Source organism: Puccinia triticina, chromosome 2A (genome assembly GCF_026914185.1).
Source record: "Puccinia triticina chromosome 2A, complete sequence".
Lineage (NCBI taxonomy): Eukaryota > Fungi > Basidiomycota > Pucciniomycetes > Pucciniales > Pucciniaceae > Puccinia > Puccinia triticina.
The window spans coordinates 1917501-1943606 of NC_070559.1; the positions used below are offsets into that span (position 1 = coordinate 1917501).

At 46.2% G+C, this 26106-nt stretch overlaps 1 protein-coding gene across 1 annotated transcript; it reads left to right on the forward strand.

Moving 5' to 3' along the window:
* Positions 1-21097: 21097 nt before the first annotated feature.
* PtA15_2A209 (uncharacterized protein) lies at positions 21098-21349 on the forward strand (the record flags this gene model as incomplete). Its single annotated transcript, XM_053166206.1, has 2 exons — positions 21098-21103; positions 21185-21349. 2 exons carry the CDS (start codon positions 21098-21100, stop codon positions 21347-21349), a joined length of 171 nt encoding a protein of 56 aa, XP_053017451.1.
* Positions 21350-26106: the final 4757 nt, after the last annotated feature.

A 26106-nucleotide genomic window follows, 5' to 3' on the forward strand; every position in this document is an offset into this window, starting at 1 on the left:
CTTCATTCTTCTTTCCAGCTTCATAGCCTTTTATTTCTTCTTCACTTCCTTCCGCTTTCATACACTTTTTGTTTTATATAAACAACACTTGTAGCTGCTGCCTTACCACTGCCCTTAAGGTACTTAGTGTTCTATTCAAATGTTTCTCTTTTTTTCTCATGATGTTCACCATGAGCTGACTCTAAGAAATATACCTTAAGTCTTGCTATTTTCACATTCACTCTCCTGAAAGAAAAATGCAAGAAGTATGGTCGACGACACAAGATTATGCTAATCGAGAAACTGTTGAAATTTGTGTCCGTAAGGTATCCTGCGAGTGAATCTTGGCTCGCTTGATTTTGTACGCTGATTGCTGAAGTTGAAAAAGCGAAAATCACCGGAAAGAAACTTGGTGGTCTCATGCTACAATCCCTTGCGCGAGCCCCTTTGGGTGCCGATTCAAAGAACTTTGAATATGTGAGAATTGGTAGACTTAAAGGTTTTATTTCACATTGAGTCAGGATACAAGTGTTACATGGTTTCTGATGGAGAAAGAAAAAGAAAAAAGGTTGTGTACCTTAAAGGGCAGGGTACAATTTAATATGGAGGAAATGTAGAGAGTATGGAGAAGAGTAGTACAAAAAGAGTTTATACGGAAAAAGGGGATGGCTAAAATACGGTGCGAGGTCGTCGCATGATAGCTGATGATAACAGTTGAAGAGAGATGCGATTCAGGAGAGCGGCGAGTTCTGTGGGAGCAGTTGAGGAGATGTTTTTGGGATGAGTGAGCAGGAGCAGGAAGGAAAAGTGAAGAAAGCGAGTCGGATGGCCTAGAAGCGATGAAGATGGTCAGCTTTTTATGTCCGTTCTGCAACATGCAGGTAGAACGTCTGCTTGGTAACGTACGAGCTGAGGGTCTGTTTACCGGTCAATTACATGAGTCCAGTCCAGACAAAAGAAGGGAGCGCCACGGCTGGTAGGGCACAACCAGTTGGGGCGGGGTCTTCGTCCATGCTTTCATCGTCTGTACAAGACGGTAGGCAAGGGTGTTAGTTCTAACTGTTGCTTGTCTTCAGAACCGGTTCAGGCATTGGTCTGGTTGATTGGAGAGTCACGTGAGAACTTACTGTTTGTGGTGTGGCTGGTAGTCGCTTCAGGTTTGTCGGTCATGGCTGGCATGGTCAAGGAGGTTGGCGCCAAGTCAAGGCTTTTGTTCGGGGAACCCAATCCCGAACTCTGACAGAATACGCCATCAGTCAACCTCTCAACGACATGACAGAGGTCCCAACTGTTGGCGAGGTCACCACCATTATTCAATCAGCGCTCAGCAAATCTGGAGCAACCTCTCTTGCTCCAGGATCGATCCCTTCCGATGTCGAAATGTCCGTTCAAGCTGTTTGCCATGTGCCTCGTGGTAAATACACTCCCCCTCAGCGTCGACACGAGGACTCTAATCCTCAAGCCCAAACCACCAATCAGTCTGGAAAGTTCTCAATAGAGAAAGCCACCTTCTACCAAGGCAAGAGCCCCCCGGAGTCTGTGAAGGCCAAATTTGGATACGCTTGTCTCTACTGCAGAGAGATCAGACACTGGTATGCGGATTGCTCAGTGTTTTGGCACAATGTTTGTCACGGGTTGATCCAGATCCCCCCGGAAAATCACGCCAACCCGGACTCCAAATACATACCACCACCTTGACCGAACTCATCAACTCAATCTAACGGCCGACTCCGCAAGATTGATGTTCCTGAAGCAAATGAAGGGACAGTTTTACTCGACTCAGGATCCACCATCAACGTGAGTGGGGATTCCACCTTTTTCAAAGTCCCAGCTCAGTAAGCCGTTGCTTATCTTGCTTGCTGTGTCAAAATACGTTGAAACAATCAATGCGGTTGGCAGCCTGAAGATACCAACTCCTACAAGAGTGATGGTGATTGAAGACGTGTACTACTGCCCCGGGGTCACCGGATTGATTCTCTTTACTGGCCGATTACTTGCGCCTGGCTGGAAGCTTCAACACGAGGGTACTACAGCAAGACTCACCAACACATCAGGGACTGTTTTTCATCTTGATTTCATGAATTATTGTTGGACTGTCATCACTAGCAAGAATAATAATGAAATGATAAAAAAAGTTTCTCAACAACCCTCCTATGATCCTTACCTGTGGCATTGTCGTCTTGGACATGTGTCAGAGAATGTAGTCCGTGAATTTCTTAAAGTTCATCAACCCAACATCAAGTTGCGAGCAGCGCCTTTCTTCTGTGAGCAATGTGCAAAGTCTAAGGTGTTGGATTCAAAGTCCAGAGGTGTTCAATCTGACATTCCTTGTGACAAACCCCTGGACCTAGTCATGACCAATATTGCGGCCCCCTTCACCATGGATATCAATGGCTGTCGCTATCTCTTGATCATGAGGGATCATGCCAGTACATACACGTTCTGTGCAATACTAGCAAGCCAAACTGAAGTTCCAGACAAAATTATGGCATGGGTACGCCACCTTCGGAATGTATGTGGGAAAACACCATCCTATCTTTGTTGTGACAACACTGGGGAATTTGTTAACGATTTGAGGGACCACCTTGAACGCTTTGGAACCACATTAGCTGCAGTATCCCCTTACCATCCACAACAAAATGGTGAAGCAGAGAGATTCAACAGGACTGTTGGAGACATGGCAAAGACAATGCTGCACAGAAGCGCATTGCCAAAAATCTACTGGAGTTTTGCATATATGACAGCAGCCTACATCCTGAATAGGATCCCAAACACACGTGTCAAAACATCGCCACTGGAGGTCCTGTTCAAGACAAAAGCAAACCCCGACGTCCTATATCCTTTTGGAGCAAGAGCGATCATTAAAATTCCCAAAGAACATCGGACTAAGCTGGATGAACGCGGTCACAAGTGCCTCATGCTTGGCTACCCTAAAGCTGGATCTGGGTGGCTATTCTACTTGCCTACAGATTGTAGGATAATTCACTCAACATCAGCTATCTTCCCGGATTTTCAGAAACTAGAGGTCAAGCCTGTGCCAAGGAAAACCAACATTGACTTCATAGTAAGCCAAATACAACTAGTACTTGGCAAAGAACCAAAAAAGGAACTCACAGCAAACAAACAAAGAGCCATTGCCGAGCTGCCAATTGGTCCTGAGTTCAACATCCCTGTCAGCCTTAGAGTCATCACAGCTGACCTAAAAGCTGCCTGTTCTACCTTTGTTACATATAAATTACTTTATATCCTTTTCATCTTAAGAGATAACCTTGTTTTGACTTCATATTCTGTTTCCTCACGTAATTTTAACCCTAGTTACAACTTACCAACTCTTTTTAACTATACTCCTTCCCTGAGTTATTGAGTTGTGGCGCGCATGCGCAGTTGTGACGTGTCAGCGCTACCAGGCGCGCCAAACCACATGTACATATGTAAATTACATAAGCAAACTGTGATAATTTTTGCAGTCAGGATCCCCCTTGCCTGAGGCGGATCCACAGACTTCAGCAAACCAGAACCACCACCCAGATAACCCCAGGATCACCACCAAAGAGCTTACAACACTCCCAGTATACCTACCGTCACAGGCGCCTAGGATATTGACAGTAAGTAACCTCTTTCACTGAACCTTGTTTATCTCGGAGGTACAACTCTGTGTCTTGCTTGATCTGCTCTTTCTTCTGGTTTTGTCTTCTTCTTTATCATAGGGCTGTCCCTCCAAATCTACTGGCCGTTGCCTCACTCTTGATCACAGGGCTGTCCCTTATGATCATCTGGCCTTTGCCCCAAATCTAGGTTACAGGGCTGTCCCGCAGGTTTCCCTTTAAGAACCTTGACTATCCAGAAGGAAGCTAAAGAATTGTGGCTGGATTAAACCCTCCTGAGAGGAAGCTGTAGCACTTCTTATCACAGATTAGCAGCACTCTTCTGAAGAGTAGCATTGCCAGTGGACGTGCATTCCCACTCGAATAACCTAGTACTTCTCTTTATCCTGTTCCTGCTCAGTTTCTCTCTCTCTTTCTCTTTTTCTCTTATAGTTGTATTTTCTTTATCCCAATGTCAGCCTCCGTGATGCCAAGGACTACTCCTTCTAGCTACACGTGGTGCAAAACTAGTATAAAAGAGTATAAAACTCTGGGACAAAAATCCAAGGGATAATTCCAATGATATATTGGTAATTATGGCGTAAAATATATGAAAATATGGCGTAATTATATTAATAAAATTAATATAATTAAATAAAGAGGGGCCTGATAAAATCAGGGGTGTTTAATCCCTCAAAAGCAAACACTGGGGCCTGTAAACAAGTGTGGTTTAAATCCCAGCAAGGAATGGCGAATAATCTCAAGAGAAAGGGGTTTGAACTTACTAGTAAAAAGCCCTTAAAGTCTTGAGGTTCTTCAGGGTAGAAACTGGGCAGTTGAAAGCGCTTGAAGAGGTTGATTCTGAAGGCTTGGTGGACACTGGGCAGTTTCTGGCGACAAAATGAGGCTAAAAACAACTACTAAGGGACTTACCAGGCTAGAAACAGGCTATTGAGCACGTGTTGAAGGCGGGTAAATTCAAGTAGGTATGTAAAACCGTGAGGAAAGGGCTTTTTGGGCGGACAGAGGGCTCTTTAAATACCTTTTGCAGCCCTCTGGGGCGCCCAGGGGAGCCTCAGGGGCACTGGCCAACTTGTGGGCGCCTGCAAACAGGTTTTTTGCCGTGTTGATGGCGCCATAGAGGCTTGAAACCCTTTGGGAGTGTGCCAAGGGAGACTAAATCAGTATCTTGATACCCAGTTCAACCTTGCTACATGTGTGGTACAGAAGGGGCTGAGACGTGTGGCCATTTGTCCCAGAATGGGCCACAGTATTTCCCAATCTAGTGTACTGTGCATGTACTAGTCCTTCTGCTGTGTCAGGAATATTCTGTTTACATCCATGTGACATCATTACATAAGTACAGATTATGTAATGTGTGTAGTGTTTCACGTGGCGGTGGAAGGGCAGACTTGATGTCATTACTTCCCTGGTGGGCGTGCTGTAATGTACAGGTAGCCCTTTTGGGGTTTCATTCATTTTTGGAGCTCTGTGCCGTCTTTGGGCCAAGTGCGCAGCACGCGGGTTTAGTTTTAACTCAACTTAAGTTGGGCTATCTTCTAAAATAAAAATAACACTTCAGTTTCATGGTTATTGAAGTGTTATAAGCATATGTAAATATGTATATAAGCATACAGGTGCATTCACACGGGACGTGGTGCACCTGTTAAACTTTGAAGTCAATTTACACAAGGAAAGAATAACAATTAAGGGTACCTTGAAGTGAGGTACCCTAGGTTGAATTAGGCTTAGATTAAGAATATGGAATAATATTCCGGGTTTTATATGTGTAAGTATAAGTAATGGTAGTAATAATGTCTCTTTCTTATGTAATGATATTTCATGTTTGCTTTTGATATTATGTCACGGTGGCTCTGACATAGTAGCCAGCTGACACCCAAGAAATCCAACTATTGCCCCCCATTACTTGTGTCCTGCTGTCACTATAGAGACTCAGGCTCACAATTCCCAAGAACATCAAAGTGGCCCTGTCTGGTCCGGATAGTGCTGAATGGCGAGTGGCTGCTGAGTACAAGATCAACAAATTTATGAGCCTCGAAGTCTGGGAGCCAGTCAACCCATACAACGGAATCAAGGTCCTAGGTGCATGCTGGGTTTTCACAATCAAACGACTCCCAGATGGCTCAATAGACAAATTTCGAGCTCGCTACGTTGCAAAAGGATTTAATCAAACCCCGGGGAAAGACTGCAACAAAACATATGCTCCCACTGCCTCTCTCAACACCTTCCGACTACTGATATCCATTGCTTGCAAGCACAACTACCCCACAGCAACCTTTGACATCAGCAGCGCATACCTATATAGTCCCATAGAAGAGGAAGTTTATGTACAACCTCCCATAGAACTCTTCCCACAATGGAAAGGAAAAGTCATGCATCTTAAAAAAGCTATGTACAGGACTTGCCAGGCTACACCGTGTTGGTGGTTGTTTTTCAAAGGAAAAATGGAGAATATTGGTTTTGTTGCCAGTGAACTAGAACCATCACCAGGAAAAAAAAATAGTCACTTGATGGCAAGTGACATGATGCAGCTTTGATTTCTGCTCAAGAGCTACTCCAGCGCTGCTCCAAGTCTGCTCCACCAGCACTTGTAGAGCTTGCAGGACTGCACCAGAGCACTCAATGTGGCACAGTCAGCTGATCCTAATTTTTTCCCAGGAACAGCTGAGCAGTAGGCATTGACTGAGCCTGGGCCAAAGCTGAGCATTGGCTGAGCCTGGGCCACAGCCGAGAATTGGATATTCCAAGCCTGAAACAAATCCAAGTGTCAGCTGGACCAAGAATATTCCAAGTCTGAGCATCAGCTTAGCCAACAATGGTCCAAAGCTGAGAATTGGCTGAGCCAAGGCTGTTCTAAAGCTGAGTATCACATGTTTTGAGACTATTCAAAATATTAATATCACCTGAGCCAAGGCTGTTCCACAGCTGAGCATCAGCTGAGCCAAGGCTGGTCCACAGCTGAGCATCAGCTGAGCCAAGGCTGGTCCACAGCTGAGCATCAGCTGAGCCAAGGCTGGTCCACAGCTGAGCATCAGCTGAGCATCAGCTGAGCCAAGGCTGCTCCACAGCTGAGCATTGTCTTAGCCAAGGTTGGTCCACAGCTGAGCATCAGCTGAGCCAAGGCTGGTCCACAGATGAACATAAGCTGTTACAGGAGTGGTCAGACTCAGAATCTGAGCATTGGCTGGGCCAAGATTTAACCAAAGCTGAAAATCAGCTGAGCCAATACTGGTCCAAAGCTGAGCATTGGCTGGGCCAATGATAGTCCTAATCTGAGTCTAAGCTGAGCCATGACTGGAATAAAGCTGAAAATAAGCTGGGCCAGGACTGGTTCTTATCTGGGCAACAAAGCTGAGCATGAGCTGGGCACCAAAGCTGAGCATAAGCTGGGAGCTAAAGCTGAGTATCAGCTGACCAGAAATGGGGATCAGTGGTGCCCAGCAAAAACTGAGGATCTCCTGTGGAAATTCTTAAACTGGTTACATGGTGGGTAGATGGTGGGTAGATGATGGGTAGATGGTGGGTAGATGGTGGGTAGCCCGCTGGAGCTGGCATGATTTCACTTGTCATCAAGTGACTATTTTTTTTTCCTGGTGCATCCCTCTTCATCTGTTGGAAAGGCTCAAATTTTGTAGTCATCTGGCTTCATGTGGACAACGGTTTTGCAATGGCGTCTTTAGACTTGGTTTTGGAAGAATTACATTCAGCAATGGCAACGGAGATGGAAGTGAAGTGGTCACTGAGGGTTGAGAAGATTGAGGGAATCAACTTGAGTGAAGATAATTGAAACATATATTTGAACCAACATTTCATGATCAATCAAATCTTGGATGGCTACAAGAGGCCCTACTTTCCTAGACGTAGCACACTCCCGGAAACCAACCTTGTCATCAACAATGGGGAATTGTAAGACGCTACCGAGTATAGATCAACACTTGGTTTGCTGATGTATTTGTGCGCAGGTACCAGGCCTGATTTGTTGTACTCCATGAATCTACTAGCACGCTACAGCAACAATCCATCTTTGAAGCACTGGGAGGTGTTGGATATTCTGATTGGTTATCTAAGAAGGACACGGGATCTGACTCTGGAATTCAGCGACGGAGGGAACAACCTGAAACTGTGGTTGGATGCCAACTGGGGCGGGGAACATGAGCGCTCAACATCAGGATACATCATACAACACAACGGTAACTCAGTGGTTTGGGGGGCAAGACAACAAACTGTGGTGGCTCTATCAACTTGTGTGGCTGAATACGTAGCACTTTCAGATGGCGCTCAACAAATTGCTCAGATGAACGACCTCCTGATTGACATGAACCATACAGTTCCAATGGAAATTTACTGCAATACTCATTTCCGGGGATAACACGTCAAAGAATTAAGAAGACAAGATATCTGACACACACCTTTTATTTCATTAATGATTTCATCCAACACTATGGCATCAAGATACATTGCACAAGCACTCAAAATCAAGTAGCAGACATATTCACCAAGAGGCTTGGCCCAAACCTGATTGAGAAGGCACTCAGCAAGCTCAACCTCAAGACATCAAACACTGTCAAGCTCACAAACGCAGGAGGGAGTGTTAGAGTGTAGGGGTGACACGTTTGTGATATGTTCAGATCTTAGCTTGTACCAGTCAGCTATACATGCGCCGCAGTTAGTTAGTCATACGCCGCAGCACCTTGTACATAGTTTATCTACCACCGCGCAAGGTACCGGTTTCTCTTCCTCACCGATTTGGGAAACCGGGACTGGACGCAGCGGTAGCCAACCGCCGGACACGGGACATCTGCAGGTTAGTGTGGCAATTCAACCGATTTGGGAAACCAGGACCGGACGCAGCGGTAGCTAACCGCCAGACATGGGACATCTGCAGTGTTGCCCGTTTACTTCTTCACACGTCCAGCTGGCGTCCCAGCACTCCATGCGCCACAGTTGCGTGACGGGGACCCAGAGCCGTACAGGCGCCACTCTGTCATGCAATGGGGCGCCACCGGGACTGTGGGAATAGGTGGCGCTACTGAGATGCCACCAACCTGGGCGCCAGATGGCCGCCCCGGTGAGATGCCTGCGTGACGCACCGGTAGGGGAGGCGTCACAGCCGGCTGTCACGGGGGCGTCGATGCCGGTTGTTGTAGCCCAAGGGGCTACGCATGCTCAACCTTGCCGCAGTAGCGGTATATTCAGCATCCGGGATCAGATCCCGGATGCTGAGCTGGGATTCACAACCATTAGAGTCACTCGAGCCTGCCACGTCACAACAGGTTATGAGCCCTTGACGCTCTTTTCTTTCCAACACCCAACCACCATTGATCGCCAAGCTTAATCAGCTTGCTTATCCAACTGACTAATCATCAGGAAGAAGATCGATAATCCTATCAACTGCTGAGTCAAGTCTAAACTTAATCCGTTTGGTTAATCCGGGCATCCAAACAACATCCCCGAATCGACTCCGAAAGCGTAATAGAAGTGACAGTTTGTTTTCAAAAACTTTCATAGGCTAGGGGGACTAGCCATCCTTCCGAAAACAAGACTGTGGCACGGTTTTGACTGCTGGTGATCATTGGAGGAAACAGACTTGATCCTATATCTCACCCGACACGTGGATCGACTCAACTCAATCTTCTACTTTTGTTTATCACTTTCTTTTTCATTACTCTATATATCCAACTATCATCCCATCAACTCACACCCTCTATATCCATAACTCAATATTTAACTCTTTCTCCTTCCGTTTTTCCATATCCAACAAATCTGAATATCCTTCCTATTTTTTTCCGTCTCTTCTCATCAATAACCCCGTTTTTTTTTTCCTTTTTTCTCCACCACTCCCATTATATACATCATCCAAATTTTTTTCCGTTTTCAACCTGCTTACGACAATCACTTGACTCCCAAACACCTACACAGCCGAACTGATGGACCCAGCAAAGGATCGACAATCGACGTTGAGATCGGCCACCACGTCAAATTGGAACATCGACGACTTGTCTCACAGAGCTAGACTGGAGGAAGATATTGCCATCCTTCAATCCAACCTCGAAAGGCTGCCGCCGAGCCCTGACACAACAGTCGGCCAGGGATGTCAAAAAGGCAAAGCCCCGCAAAACAAGCCAAGAGACCCTGCTCCAGCCGATGAGCGTGGACCTCCGCCCCACATGGATCCCAGATTGCCCCGCATCTCACAAATACCACCTTTGAATGTGACTGACGATGCTCCGCCCGTGCAACGTAGACCAGCCCGCTACAATGAGAGGGACGAGTTGCTGGCCAAGGAGATCAGGGATTTCAAAGAAGCAGAGTTTCACCTTTGACAAAGCAAACTCGTGGGCAATGCGATCCAGACGGCGAAGGCACAATTTTGATCTGTCAACACTCTGAAGGCGGACGGGTCAAATTTCGGCGACTGGTACCCCAACATGGCGGAGGTGGCAAGGTTGAATCTGAAGGATGCCCGTTTCTTTTTTGAAACGTGCAACAACTCGACGTAAGAAAAGATTGGCCGTGCTATCCTCATTGCCAGCATTGATCAGTTGTTGGTGGCGGAAATGCAAGCACTACCGACTTGCTTTGCGATGTACTGGAACCTATTGGCCAAATTAAAGACATCTTCGAGGGCCGCACAAATGAACATCTTCAACAAATTCAGAAGATTCAAGATCGACCCCAAGAGACATAACGCCGGCATAGTGTCCGATCTGAAAGATCTTTATGCCAAATGGGCCTTGATCAACGTAGCAATCGGAGTGGACTCGTTTCTTGGTTTTGTGCTGCAAGCGGCGGTGATGGACTCAAACGCGGAATACAAGAAAGCATTTGAGTTAAGAGTTGAGCAACTGTTCCAAGATGACAAGAAAGGCCGCTGCCCATCTTTTGAGTCCATCATGTTGGCCCTGGACATCTGCAAGGACCAACACAAACATGCGACTGAGTTGGACGGCGATCACAACCCATCCTTCACCTCTCCCAACCCTCCAGCAGCTCTGATCATGTCGACGAGCAACCCGGCGGACTTCGACGTCTCGGCTTTCTTAGCTGAAGTGAGTGAAGACGAGTGGGTCGATGCACTGGACTTCTATGCAGTAACAGCCCACAAATGTTGGCAATGCGGCGGCGAAAATCACTACGCGAAGAGCTGCCCGGATTGCCCTTGAGCAGGGCAACCAAGCCGAGGGAATGGGCAAGCAATCGGCACGATTGTCGGCACGATCTACGGACATCTTCCCAGTGGCACAGCGATGGACTCCGGCCGCTTCCCGAAGACCAATTTCCGGCGAATGTTTTGCCCCCCCACCCGAAACCAAGAACATGCCCGGCACCTAGCGGACTACTACCAACCATGGTATCAGCCCAACCAACGGTCAGCCAGCCAGGCTCTTTTGCAACAGGGGTCGGCTACTTCGAATCCGACAAAAGGGGGGGTGACTGCTCACGTTGTGGAAGTCAACAGTCTTCCAGACGACCTGGACAACCTGGACTTCCATTCGATGGCGCTCGGGGAAGATTTAGTGAGTGAGACTGCCATTTTTGACACTGGGGCGTCCCACGGGTTCACCGGTTCTAAATCATTACTCCATGATTTCCGCCTACTCCCGAAACCTATTGGTGTTTCTGTAGCTACCAGTGGAGCAGGGTCAGTGATCACTGGCATGGAGGCCCTAAAGTTCCTGGCCCCTGATGGATCTGTCATTGTGATCAGACAAGTACTGTATTGTGAGCAGGCAAAGACCACACTCATATCAATGGCAGCCCTGCGAAAAGCTAACGCACTTGTTGCCTATGACAACGCCACAGATACGTTTCACATCTTGCGCTCAACAGGAGAGCATCTCTTCGACTGTGTTTTTGAAACCGCAAAAAATAGGTGGTGCTTGCCCTATCCAATGATCAGATCGGATAGTCAGCGGGGAACTCAGTTAGGCGATTGCCATATGCTATTCTCAAACACCTTGACGCCAAGGCCGCAAATGTCCAATTCAAAATCCTCTCCCCCTGCCTCTTCCCTTGCTTCCTCGCCCAAATCCCTTTCTCTCTCTTCTACATCCTTGTCTCTTCCTTCCAATCATACTTCTGTTTTTTCTCTTAAGCCTGCCCCTGATGACAATAACATATCAATTCTTGCATCTAAAGCTAAAGTGCCACTGTCTGATGAAGTGTTCAGGGAACCAGTGGCGAAAGCGACTGACTTTTGCTGGAAGTCAGAAGACCTTACAAAATATGAGAAGAAACTACTCTACTATCACAGAGTGTTTGGTCATGCTAGCCTCCGACACATTAGGAGCATTGTGAAACGGAAGTTGGGAAATGGACTACCTGATGAGATCCCAAGTGGCAAAATACATTGCCCTGTGTGTGCAATAAGCAAGAGTACTCAAATTAACCCTTTAGCTTCTTCACTTAGGACAGTCAAACACTTAGATGTTTTGGCGGCGGATTTGATGGGTCCTTTTCAGGTAGATTCGATTGACGGCGGACGGTATCTACTCACGATGAGAGATTTAGCGACGGGCTATGCGTTCGTGAAGGTGCTGAAACAGAAGTCAGAAGCAAATCAACACATCATTGACACCATCAATTGCTTAGAACAAGCAGTAGGGAAGAGAGTCCAAACACTCAGGAGCGACAACGGAGGGGAGTTTGCCAACAAGAAGCTAGCGGATTTCCTTGCGGAGAAGGGCATTCAAGCGGAAAAGGCGCTCCCTTACCATCACTATCAGAACGGGGTGATAGAGAGATTTAACAGGACAGTCGCGGATACCGGGAGAACAGTTCTTATTGACAGTCCCCTACCAAAAGAATTATGGAGTTATGCTTTCGTCTGGGCGACATACGTGCTCAATTGACTGCCCAACAAAGCCAGTAAAGAACTGACTCCGTATGAACAAATGTTCGGCAGAAAACCTCAAAACTGGACAAACGGGCGGTTAAAGGTCTTGTCATTGCACACTTAGAACAGAGCAAGGGGTGGTTATTCTGGATTCCAGATCAAAAGCGCTTTGTGTCTTCGGCGATGGTCCGTTTTCCCAATGAAGAACCAACACGCGTGATCCCAGTCGAGACAAACCCGATATCAGATGGTCAGCAATCGACACCGGAGGGCCCTTCGCAAAAGCTCTCAGTTGACTACATCATGAACCTGCTCCAACTGGGTGATTTCTCTCAAGAAATAGAGTTCACGAATCAGGAGTTAATTGTAGATAAAATTTTGGACATGTGCCAGTTCTACGCCATCTCAGTACCGAAAACTTTCCGCCAAGCAATGAATTCACCGGAGAAAGAAGCGTGGTCAAAAAGCCATTGCCACAGAATTGTCCAATCTCGAGGAAATGAGGGTTTGGATTCTGAAGCTGAAACCAGAAGACAAAAAAGCTCTAGGAGGGAGATGGGTCTTTGCTACAAAACCAGACACGGATGGCAATGGTCTACGTTTCAAGGCGCGCTACGTAGCAAAAGGGTTCACGCAGGTTGAGGGAGAAGAATTCACCGCGACTTTCGCGCCGACAGCAACCTTTGTTTCCTTACGTCTTTTACTGGTGGTTGCTGCGGCATACGGTTGGCCAGTTCAGAGTTTCGACTTTGTGGCTGCATATCTCAATTCCCCAATCGACAAGGAAGTGTGGGTGAAGCCTCCAGAAGGGATGAAAACGCCGCCGGGACATGCGCTACTTCTCAAGAAAGCTCTTTATGGCACGCGTCAGGCCGCTAGATGTTGGTGGCTACACTTGAAAGCGGTTCTGGACAAGTTTGGTTACTCGCCGTCCCAGTACGACAACAGTCTGTACATCCTCCGCCACCCGGAAGAAGCAGGTGTTTTGTGGCTGCATGTTGACAATGGGGTGGTCACGGCGTCAAGCCCCGCCCTTCTACGACGCCTGGAGCAAGACCTAAAGGATATTCTCAAGATTAAGTGGTCTACGGGTCTAGATTCGATAGTTGGACTGAACGTGAAAAGGTCCGATCAAGGTTTTGAACTATTCCAACTAGAGCTTGTAGCTGGGATCCTGCAAGAACACTGGGATGGGACGACAATAGCAAAGACACCTTTGCCGGCTGGTTTCAATGCGACGACAGATGAAGAAGGAGTTGAAGCCAATTCAGGCCGCTATTTATTGGTAATTGGATCATTCAGCTATCTAGCGGTAGGGACGCGGCCAGACATCTGTTTTGCAGTCAATTACCTGGCCCGTTTTGTGGCAAAACCTGGAGTAACCCACTGGAAAGGGGTTAAACACTTGGTAAACTATCTGGCAGGCAGCAAAGATGTTAGGCTATGCCTTTTCCCTTCCACTGACAATAAACCGCTTAAGACATTTGCAGATGCATTGTGGGGAGGAGAATTCTCCCGATCTTCATACGGCGTCTTGATCACATTCCTGAACTGTCTGGTCCTCTGGGTATCGCGATGCCAACAATCGGTGGCGTCGTCGACATGCCACGCAGAGTACATGGCTCTGGGGGTGGCAACGAGGCAAACACTGTGGGTTAGACATCTGCTTTGCGATGTACTTAAGAAAGATTTCGTAGGTTTTCTATTTTGTGATAATCAATCTGCAATAAAGGTTTCCACTGATGACGCGTCCAATAAACGGACAAGGCACACTGACCGGGATTTTTACATCACTAATGAGGCACTGTTTCAAAAGAAGACAGTATTAGAATGGATAAGCACGAAGAATCAGCTGGCCGACATCTTTACCAAGTGTATATTGCCACAGGACAATTTTGCAACATTGAGAGAAAGGATCATGGCAGGTTGACTTGTTTCTTGTTAATAGTTGTTGTTATTTTTTCTTCTTCTTTTATTGGTTAATCTTTTTCTACTCAGCTCAAGTTCCTTTTATCTCTATTGTTTTCCGTTTCCTTTTCTGGTTGTAGGTAGTACCGCTTCTACGGCGAGAGGGGGGGTGTTGTAGCCCAAGGGGCTACGCATGCTCAACCTCGCCGCAGTAGCGGTATATTCAGCATCCGGGATCAGATCCCAGATGCTGAGCTGGGATTCACAACCATTAGAGTCACTCAAGCCTGCCACGTCACAACACCGGTTGCCTGGCTGACGCAAGGGTCTTGATGGCACCACTGGTCATGGGGGGCCCCCACTGCGTCGTGGGGTCGCCGGAGCGGCTAGAACGCCCAATGGGCGCCCCGTCCAGGTTTGGGCAATCACAGGGCCCTTGAGCCGCGATCCAGTTGGCTTGGATTCAGCCGGCTCGCGTCATGGATGAGTGTGGACAGTGTTGGTGGTCCTCGACCCGGCTTCCCTGCCCCAGACCTAACCCTGACCTGGTGATATATATTGCATGTATCACCTTGCTCCAAGTCAACACATCCCTTGTCTGCCCAAAAACTTTCCCCCAAGTTTCCCCCCATACGAGCAACTTCTCCGATATCATGAATAAATCCACCCCTGCCCCCTACTCCTGCCCCCTACTTCTAAGGTAAGTCCCCACACCCCCCAGGTAAGTCTGACCTAGTAACAATCCCCTCCTCAGCCTGCTCTTGCCTTGCCAAGTCTTAACCAACGGAGAAATACATCAACGCGTGAGTTTGGAGGGCTCTTGCGATCAACTTTGGATCTGACTCAAGTTATGCTTTGCAGGTGGCATCACCTGATGTTCCAGAAGGACACCGAACTCTTCGGCGCGTCCCCCATGTTGGAGGACTTACTGTGTTTGCCCAACCGTGGACAACGTCAGGGCCCCAGCTGCCGAGATCACTGATATGTGAATGTACTCGTGATTGCCCTCCCTCCACCCCCCCCCCCCCCCCCCCCAACATTCATTAGTCCTTGTTAGGGATGTAAACAGGTCGGGTTTGCGTCGGAAAATGGTGCCCAAACCCAACCCAACGTGAGCACCGGGTTGGGTTGGGTTGGGACAAAACTGCAAATGTAGTGCCCAAACCCAAACCCATTAATGAGGAGTTGGGTCCGAGTTGGGTCCAGGTCGGCTCTCGGGCCGACCCAGGACAACATCAGTCGTGCTAAATGCACACTAGATTTTTATGCCATCCTTGAAAACCTGTGTACGCCATCTTTTTTTGGCGTGCAGGGACATATACGCCAAGACACCCTGGACAATTGAACCAAGCCCAGCTCAGAGAAATACAGCAAGCTGGACTTTGGCCAGGTCTCCGTGAGTATTCTTCCCAGCAAGCTAAGCTTTGACTAGCTTGCCAAGAGGCATGTAGTCCTCTTGGCAAGCTGGTACAAATCCATCTTGCCAAGAGGTATTTATCCCTCTCGGCAAGCTGCTCATAAGTCTAGCTCTCTGGGAGGTATGCATTCCTCTTGCCAAACTGCTGACAAAGTCCTTCTCGCCAAGAGGTATGTATTCATCTTGGAGAGCTGATTGAAGTCCAGCCCACCGGGAGGTATGTATTCCTCTTGGTGAGCTGGTACAAATTCATTGGCTGTATCCCTCTCGGCGAGTGATTGAGCATGATGTGCCCTCATTTTGGGTCACAATTGGGTTCATGGGCCGACCCGAGTGGGAAAAACCCTGCCCAAACTCGACCCGATTATCTAATTGGGTCGGTTTTTTAAAGAGAGGCCTGAGGGCTGCCCAAACCCAACCCAGAACCCATTGGGTCTTGGGTCTTTCCAGGGCGACCCAACCCATTTACATTCCTAGTCCTTGTGAAGTGATGTTGCCTATTTTTGCTCCCTCTTCCCACCCCCCCCCAATCTTGTTTCCCTCCCGTTGTATCTGTATCTAAGTAGATGTCCCCGAGCATCTTGATTTTGAAAATTATAAGAGATACCTCCAAACATTTACCCTGTGTGTTATTGCCCGTGAGGTTTTGGCACCCTGGACGTTGTTTGTGGCCTCAATAGAGTCCCCACGTGCGCGCCTGCCTTCCAGCCAACGGCGGACCCTGAGGCATCTCAAGCAACGGTGAAACAAATACAATACATGTATCTGTATCTGCCTGTATTTGTATCTGTTTTGCACCCAATACTATTTATTTGTATTGTATTCAAAGACCAATACTATACAAATTTATTCAAACTTTGGTATCTTGTTGCAAATACAGCCCAATACAAGATACTGTATTTTTACGTTTTTTGATAGTTTTTCTGTATACAGTCCACAGTGGCCAAAAACAAGAAAATCAAGTTTTAATAATTTATTGATACAATACTATGGTATTGTATCTTCAGGCAGATACAATACATTTGTATTTTTCAACAGATACAATACACAAGTATCTGAAGATACTGTATTGTATAGTATCTGTTTCACCGTTGTCTCAAGGCATTTGGGCCCTAGCACTATAGCTGTGCTGATGTAAACACTAGTAATGTAAATTACTAAACTTGTTACGTGGTAAATATGGCCACTGCAAGGGTTTTAAACACTCTTTAAAATAGGAGGATTTATTATGTAATTAATAATATATAATTATTAATTACAGGGAATAAATTTGGCGTAAAAAGTAGGTGGTAAGCGCTTAAACTGATTGGCTGCTTGACAGAGGCGGAGGTCTTACGGAAACTACTTATAAGGATATAGCTTTAAATATGCTAATAAGGGATTTTCGATATTTGAAAGGTTTAATCCAGTGGATTTTGCGTGCTGGGGATGGTTTTAAAGCAAAAAGGTGCTACAGTAGCAGAGAAGAATATTCACGGCAAACTTACAGTTTATGGGCGGTGAATGGTCTGGGGGATCTTTTCCTGAGGGCCAAATAGGCCTCTATTTATAGAGGGAACTTCAGTGGACGCAACAACACCCCAACTATTATGCTACATTTAGCGCATATAGCAAATTGTTTAGCGTAGCGGTCTGCCAGCTACGCTGCAATTTAGCGCAGTTGTCTTTCAGCTACAGTTACAATTTCAACCTGAGTTGAGAGAATAACAGACAAATTTAATCGCTAATGTTTAGCGTTTGTAGCGCAAAAAAACTACGCTAAATTTCTTTTAGCGCCCCATTTGCTAATGCAGCGATTAATTAGCTAAGTTAGATCGCTAATTAGCGACGGGAGTAGGTAAGCAACTCAGATATAGTTTCATTGAATTAATTAGTAATAAGAGTGAATTATTGCGCACTCCGTGGTAATATTTGCCTACTCAGCGCTTGCAGAGCTCATAGTACGGCTGTGCTACTGTTGAGTTTTACTGTCAGATTTCACGAAATCCTGCAGTGCGCACTCCGCTGGAATATTTGCCTACTCAGCGCTCGCAGAGCTCGTACTGTCGGATTACGCGTAATCTAACTGTACGACTGTGCTACTGTTTAGTTGTACTGTCGGATTTTGTGAAATCCGACAGTACAACTGTGCTACTGTTGAGCTGTACTGTTGGATTTCGTGCAACAGTAGCTGTACAAGCGCTGGGGGCGCTCGGGACCGCTCGCAGAACTCTTGCTGTCGGATTACGCCAAATCCAACAGTATAATCATTTTTAGCGGTGCTGGTGTGTTCCAACCAGGTCAAAGCCCCGCTAAAGTACCCCTATACTGCTGATTACTCAATGTAGCGGCGTAGCGGGTACTTTAGCAATTGAAAGCCGCTGCACCGCTAAATTACATGTAAACTTAGTGTTAGCGCCCTCATTGTAGCTACGCTACATGGGAGGCGTATAAAGATTAGCGGCACCTTCGCTACGCTACCCCTAAAAAGTGGATTTTTGCGCTACCGCTAACGCTAACCGCCATTTTATTTAGCAATGGTTCGCTACGCTACGGAATTAGCGCCGCTAATCTAATTTAGCGTAATAGTTGGGGTGTTGGTGACGCAACCACTAAGCCCTTTTCTCCCTATGGGAGTATCCTGAGGTGTAGCCGTGAACAAGGCTTGGCTGTGGGCAATTTATTTATATTATAATAGACTAATTTCCCTGACTCTGTCACACAACAATGGGTTGCTACTTTACTCTATGATAACCGGGGCTGTAGAGTAAAGTAGCAAGCTGCACCTAACATTTTTACAGGTATTGTTAGCGCTAGCGCGCGGATAGCCGCGTCACAGTTATTGTAACTGGCCTTTTTTTGCACAGCAGTTATTAGTAAAGTAACGTGTTATCGAGAAAATTAACATGTTATTAAGCAATTGAGGGTCAACTTGGCCCTTATCAAGCAGAGCAACACTTGATTGAGCAGTGAAAGGTCAAATCAGCCCTGAAATGGCCTTTTCTTGATCAATATATTGATAAATACCTCCTGCTCTGCCCATAGATATTGTAGCGGCCTTGAAAAGAAAAACACCCGGCCGGTGCAATATTGATATTGCACCACATTTCCCCATTGCTACCGGTCCGGTTATTGTAGAGGGACCAAAAATCGCTATGATAATGTTACGATATGGATAACCGTAAAGTAGCAACCCACCGTTGTGTCACATGACTTAACCAATTGTCATGTGAAAGAGCTTCAGTAGAAGTCTACATAATACTTTCACGGGGTATTTTTACATGACTAACATTAATCTTTCATGTACAATAGTTTAATTTTATGTACTTTGTTTATTTTACTAATTTTTTGTATGTAATACCTTTTTTGGGCGCTTTCTGGGGCCAATTCTTAATTATAAAATTAGTACATGAAGGAATAGGAGGAAGGGGTTACTTTGAGTGGGTGACCCGCCTTAATTTATGATGAGGAATCTGATTCTGCAATAATGATTCATTAATTATTATTATTTACCAAGTTATTGCAGTCTTTTGGATAGTTGAGGTATCTCTAAGGCTGACAAAAGCAATTGAATTCCAGAAGCTGTAATTATTTCAATAATCATGGCCCTGTGCTGGTGGGAGGAGGATAATAATGATAGCTATTCCTTGAACCAAAATATTTACCTGGAGGGTTTATACCACTTATTTTGATAGAGGTGTGTCAGAACAATTTGACAGTGTTAGGGATTTCATTGCCACAGGAAAAATTCTGCTAGAACACTTACTAGTGTAATTTGATGCCAAAAATAATTATCACACCCACAATAACTGTGAATACAAAACACTCAAAAATATGACCAAAGAAGTTGCTTTGTTGCTGAGCTGGTGATTATTCATCACTTTGTGCTACTTCTTGATCAGTTAATGCAACATCTTGAGAATTTGATTCATTTGATACCAACCTGGCCTGAGTGGTAAGATCCACCTGGCAGCAAAGTGGGTAGGAAGAATTCACCTTCAACCATGAATCAATGCAAGTGGTGCAAAATGTGTGCTGGCAAGCTGGAAGCACTGTTTTTTCATCCAAGCACTTTTCCAAGCAAATTGGACAGTCTTTTTCTACTTCTTGAATTCTTTGGGAAGCAACCAGAATTTCAAGAAGATGTGCTTCGCCACTAGAGGTTGTGAGCTCTTTTGATTTGTTACTGCAGATTTCCAGAGCTTCCTGACTGTCTTTGGCTTCTTCAATTAGAAAATGTACCTCAGGCTGCTCAGCTCATCAGATAGAAAGACGGAAAAAGTCAGCTGCTGGGACCCTTGAAACTTCAATCTCAGCTTGATACGGCCTTCACTGACATTGGGAGGTATTATTTTGGGAAAATTTGTGTTAAATTGATTTGAAAGGTGCTGACATATGTTAGATTTACTAGCCAAATATAGTTCAGAATGTCCAACAGATAAAATGTGACCAACTTCAATTGATGATTCTACTTGTAAAATATTACCAACAAACTAAAGATCAATGCATTAGTGGTGATTATGATCCAATACCATCAGAAAATCAAGAGCACTTCCTATCAGATATAATAAACAGAAAACCATCACATGAAATGTAGTGGATTTTTATCTAGTGGAACAAATAAGGGCAAGCAGGGTATCAGATAATAGGGTTAGAACTTCAAAGCTTAGGGGTTGTCAGAATAGTTTGCCTATGCTTTATCCAAGTTTATTAAAGACAGCCAATCACAGAAATCAAGATCAAGGGTTCCCCCTACAACTTATCAAAATACAAAAAAAATACAACATAGCAAGACTGGGAAAAACACAACACAGCCAGCCCACCATCCTTCCCTGGCTAGCAGGGTCAAAAATGGTGGGCAGATGACCCCCAGCGCGCCGCAAGGGCATTATGCAAAGGGGGGTCACCAAACTTAACCCCTCAAACCGTGCAAGTGCAACAGCAGAGGGGGTTGAGTACAAACCAGTGGCTGGAAATGCAGCACAATGGTTTGATGCCCCCTCAAACTGCGCAAGTGCAACAGCGGAGAGGGATGAGGCAACTCCTGGCTGGAATTACAGCAGTAGGAGCTGCCTGAGGAGACAGCAGCAGAGTCTACATGGAGTACTTATAGGCCCCAACTCTGTGCCCGCTCCTTCAATTTCTGATACACATAACCGTTGCCACGACTCCCTTTACAACTCGCCTTCCACGCTGTATCCCGGCAACCCATACCTTGACTCACCTTGTTTGTAACTACCATTGCATTGTATTACATGCTGCCTTGCTCCTGGTGCCATCATCATACCAACATTACCGTTGCAACTGGAACTACCACCAAGCTCAACACCATACAGGTGAGCCTCTTCACCTGATTCAGTCCGCAGTGCTTGAATGAAAGTCAGTACAAACCTGAAAACTCATCACAAAGGACAGCATCCACTCCACCCGCAGCCCATCAGACCGTCCCCGGCGCCGTAGCTACCATATCCTCAAGCATATCTCCCCGCCCTCTTATTCGCCCTCCTGACCCAATCAGGACCAGCTGAGTCGCCGCGAAGTCCGCCGGACGAAGAGCAACAGGCAGGTCAATCGCGAGCGCTTCTTCGGCCACAAGGGCCCCTCCACCGTATCACACTCTGTTGATGCTGATGAGCACCATAAGGATGAGGACAAGTATCAGGGGCCGAGAAATTCAGCTATCCAGGCTGGGTAAAAGATGGGGGTTGGTGACGGGTCCCGAACCACCCAAGAAGTGCCTTCAGAGCTTGTTGACGCCCTACAAATCACCTTGATTGCCTCATCCATGCCAGTCTCGAGGCAGCCGCTTGACCAGTCCGCCTGTGCACAATTTATCCATATCCTTTGGCACACAGATTGATCTCGCTGGCTGCAGCTGCTACTGCGGCGGCTGGGGCCAATGCTCAGCCGCCGTGTGCGTCGGGAGCAGTTACTGCTAATGGAGGATCTCACCTGCTCGCTGTTTTGTCCATGCGTGCTGAAACTCGCAAGCAGCAGTACAAGAGTAAAGGTACACCTTCCAGAACAGCTGATTTGCCTCAGTCTCTTGCTGGGGCTTGTTTGTTGACTCCCTTCACCAAGCTATACAACACCCGGGAATATGCAAAGACTTGAACCAGTCATACACCAACCTCTCAACCATGCTTAGCTACTCCGCCTCATCCTCCACAGATTCCGGGCCAGCCATGAGTACCTGGCGCTCCTCTTCAAAAGCCTTGATAGTCTTGCAGCACACACCTTTTTCCGCCTCAACCAGCCCATCGCCTTTTCCCCCATCCACCCCAGAATATCTTCCGGCTCCCCCAAAAATACTCCTCTGATGAGACCCACTCGGCCTGAGAGCTTATTTCCCGAGTGGCCAGCCAACCTCATTGCCCTTATTAAACATCTCATCCAATACTCCGGCCGCGCCAGGCACACCAGCCTCAAGCTCCTGATTTTCCATGCCCTTTATACCAATCCCACATCCGCACTGTCCCCAAGCTCCTGCTTTACTATGTCCCTCAAAAGGATTCCCGCCGAGGTCCTGAAGGACCCCGCAAATAAATGGTACTTCCAATTTGGGCATTACTTTCTGTGGCCCTCTTTTTTCTGTTTGGTGCTTGGTTTTTGTGCCAGTATTATTGTCTCTTTTGTTGATCTATAAGATGGCTTAAACACACTTATTTATTCTGTTTAGTTTATTTTCTCTTTGTTTCTTTCTCTTTCTCTTAGTAAAAGAAAAGGCATACACTCTCTTTAAACAAGAAAAATAAAATACATGCATGAATAGATATCAAAATATTAATATCTTGACTTGATAGATAGAAGTATTGTGATGTGGTTGAAAAAATGCTATTTGTTTGTGTTTTAGTTTTTCAATGGAGAAACAATAGGTGAGTTCATGTTGGAGCATTTCAAGTCCCCAGCTAAAATTGATCTTGCTGTTTGATAAAATTGGGACCTTAAAAAGCCAAATAATGGTGGTGAGAGTCCAACTTTCAGCAAGAACTGAAATTACATGAAGTTAATTTTAATTAGAATTTTGCTGGTCCTGGCCCAATGTGAACCGGGATAATGAATAGCAAGGTTTTATTTGAAACAAATAGTGCATTAGTAGACTAAATTGATCTCATATGTGTGTCTTGTCTGAAACCAGTCAGGTTTGTAGGTTCAATTCAATTGAATCAGAGTTTGCTGCATGGAAAAGGTCTTGGTGGCTGGGGCACTTCATGTGTAATGTTTATGAATCAGACATGCAAGAAGTACAAAAATTCATTCATTCTCATATTTCCAGGGATATTGGCTGTGATGACACATCAAGGCCTTTCCTGATGATTGAGTTTAGGTGTTTGGTGGATGGATTGTATTTGCAGGTGTAGTGCGGCTTTGAGGGTGAGGTCGTGGGCCCAGAAGTTGGAGATTTTATTAATTGTAAAGGAATCTATTTTTAATTTGCTTTTGATCATCATAATTTTGTCATTTCATCATCTGTGTAACCTCCTTGACACATTCATTCATAGATCCTACTACTTTGGTCATTTACTTTGACCTTGCTTATGCTTTGTGTGTATTAATGTATGGGCCTTCTGCTTTAAAAGATAATTTATCAAAATTATCCTCTTTAGGTTTGTCACTTTTGCTGTGTTATTGATTGAAATGATCCTTGACCAAGTTTAAAGTTTGAGGATCATTTTGACTTCAGAAAAAAATAAAAAAATACCACAGGAAATTGACCTTTGCAAGGTGTGGAAGTGTTGATGTGAGGATGTCATGTTTGATTTCATTTATGATGTGACTATCCAAGTTTATTAAAGAAACAGATTTCCCAGAGCACTAAAAAAAAAAATCAAGGGTTCCCCCTGTAAATACACAAAATGAGAGAAAAAAAATCATGGGTTTCCCCATTGGACAAAAAACCAATGCAAAATCCGCAACAATCAATATATGAATCAAAACACTGCCAGCATATAAGGCTTGGATGCGTGCATCCGCGTTAATCTGGGGTGCGCGCAACCAATTTAAAATTGGTTGCACGCATCCGAGGCAATCCGCACCCAAGTCAACATCGGGGGACAGCAACCCAAAGGTTTTGCTGTCCGATTCAAAGTCGGCTGCTCCGCAGCCGAGCCAAAATCGGCACGATGCCTGACCGATGAATTCAATTCTTTGGTCAGGGGTCAGCCGAGTCAACCTTGGCCGCCACCAACCGAGTAGTGGAAGCTCGGTTGACAGTTCAACCGAGCTTTCATATCATCGGTCATCCACAACCGATCATATGAAAACTTGGTCGGGGGCCCACCGAGGAAAATGAATATTGGTGGCTCAATAACCGATGATTTTGAATCATCGGTTGTTGGCTAATCCGAGGAAACTTTTGCCAGCAGGTCAACCTGTCAAGCTGCTGGCCGAGCAGGTCAACCGGCTGGCCAAGCAGGTTCAGGTACCTGGCAGATCAACCTGCTGGCCAAGCAGGTAAAAGTACCTGCTCGCCGAGCAGAAACAGTTACAGGTAGCTGCTCCGGCTCAGCCATACCTGCGCGGCGACGAGCAGGTTGACCTACTCGCCGAGCAGGTACTTCTACCTGCTCGGCCATCAGGATGACCTGCTGGCCGAGCAGGTACAGTTCCATGTACCTGCTCCGGAGCAGGTAACAGCTCAGCGAGCAGGTTAACCTACTCGCCAAGCAGGTTAACCTACTCGTCAAGCAGGTTAACCTACTCGTCGAGCAGGTTAACCTACTCGTCGAGCAGGTTAACCTACTCGCCCAGCAGGTTAACCTACTCGACGAGCAGGTACTTTTACCTGCTTGGCCAGCAGGATGACCTGCTCCGGCGAGCAGGTTGACCTACTCGCAGGGAAAAGCTCGCCGAGCTGGTACATTCACCTGCTTGGCCATCAGGACAACCTGCTCGCCGAGGGGGTACAGTTACAGGTACCTGCTCCAGCTCAGCCAGCAGGTAACAGTACTTGCTCGGCGAGCAGCCCAACCTGCTCGCCGAGCAGCCCAACCTCTGCCCGGCGAGCAGCCCAACCTCTGCTCGGCGAGCAGCCTAACCTGCTCCGCAAGCAGCATATCCCTGACCTGCTCCGCGAGCAGGTCAAGCTGCTGGCCGAGCAGGTCAACCAGCTGGCCGAGCAGGTCAACTGGCTGGCCGAGCAGGTACTTGTGCCCGCTTCGAAGCCGCTACAGGTACCTGCTTGTCAAAAGCACCTGCTTGGCGAGCAGGTCAAATCGCTGGCCAAGCAGATTGGCGAAGCGGGTACAAGTATGTACCTGCTCCCTGCTCAAACTTAACACAAGTCCCCTGCTGCGGGGTGCGCCAGCCATTTGGCTGGCTGGTCGGTTCGCGAAGCGAACCCCCCCGCAGGGGGGACTTGCGCCTTAGGTCAGCAAACCCGCGTGATGAGTTTCCCACCTTTTGGTGGGAGGAAACTTCATCCTCAAGTTGCTCACTTTCCTCAAAAATTTGAGGATGTTTGGTCAGGGTTTGTGGAAGAGCTGCATCTTCCTGTTCATCCCACCCAAACTCAGAACAAGTACATAATCTTGTGATTTTATAATGATTTTTATGAAATCACACTTCAAACTTTTTTTTGCTCGAACGAGCGGTTCGAGCACCCCGCGCACACCAAAACAAGTCCTAGGGAGCTGAAAACAGACAGTTTTCAAAAATCATTATAAAATCAGTGAGAACCAGTACAATATGATACATAACACCAAAAGAAAGACAAGAAGCAAGCCTTCATTTGTTGAAATACTGCGTCTTCCAATTGTGAATACGCAGCAAGCATTTCCAATTCTCACGCTCATAGTGAATATCCTAAACTCTACACGCCCATAGTGAATATCCCAAACTTGAACCTAACCCAAGCTGAAAATTTCCCTGACATCAAAACCGACTCTGCCCAAGCCTGCTAGTCTTTTCCTCACGCGCAACAAAACATTCAATTGTGAGGAAGAGACTAGTAAGCAAAATTTCCCTTCTTCCAGATTCCTCAAGTCATCAACATCAAAAATCAACAACAACTAAACACTCTTCCCATTATTTTCTTTCCCCTATCTTTACCCATTGAATAGATCACCGTTCTCTTGCGCGCGTCCCTCGTAAAACATCAATCAATCAAATCAAAACAAAATCACTCTGCGTTCATCGCAGGTATGCCTATTTTCCGTTTACATTATCTTTATCATTCTCATCTAGTCTGCTTGTCTTTCATCATTTCTATCTTTTATTCTTCTCATTTGTTTTCTTTTAGGTGTGTTATTGCTCAAACTTGTTGTGTCGTTGCTCAGGTTGTTTATCAGATTCTCAATCACTTTTATAAGGTTAGTTAAAATTGAAATAAAATTACGCGCAACAAAACATTCAATCGTGAGGAAGAGACTAATCACCGTTCT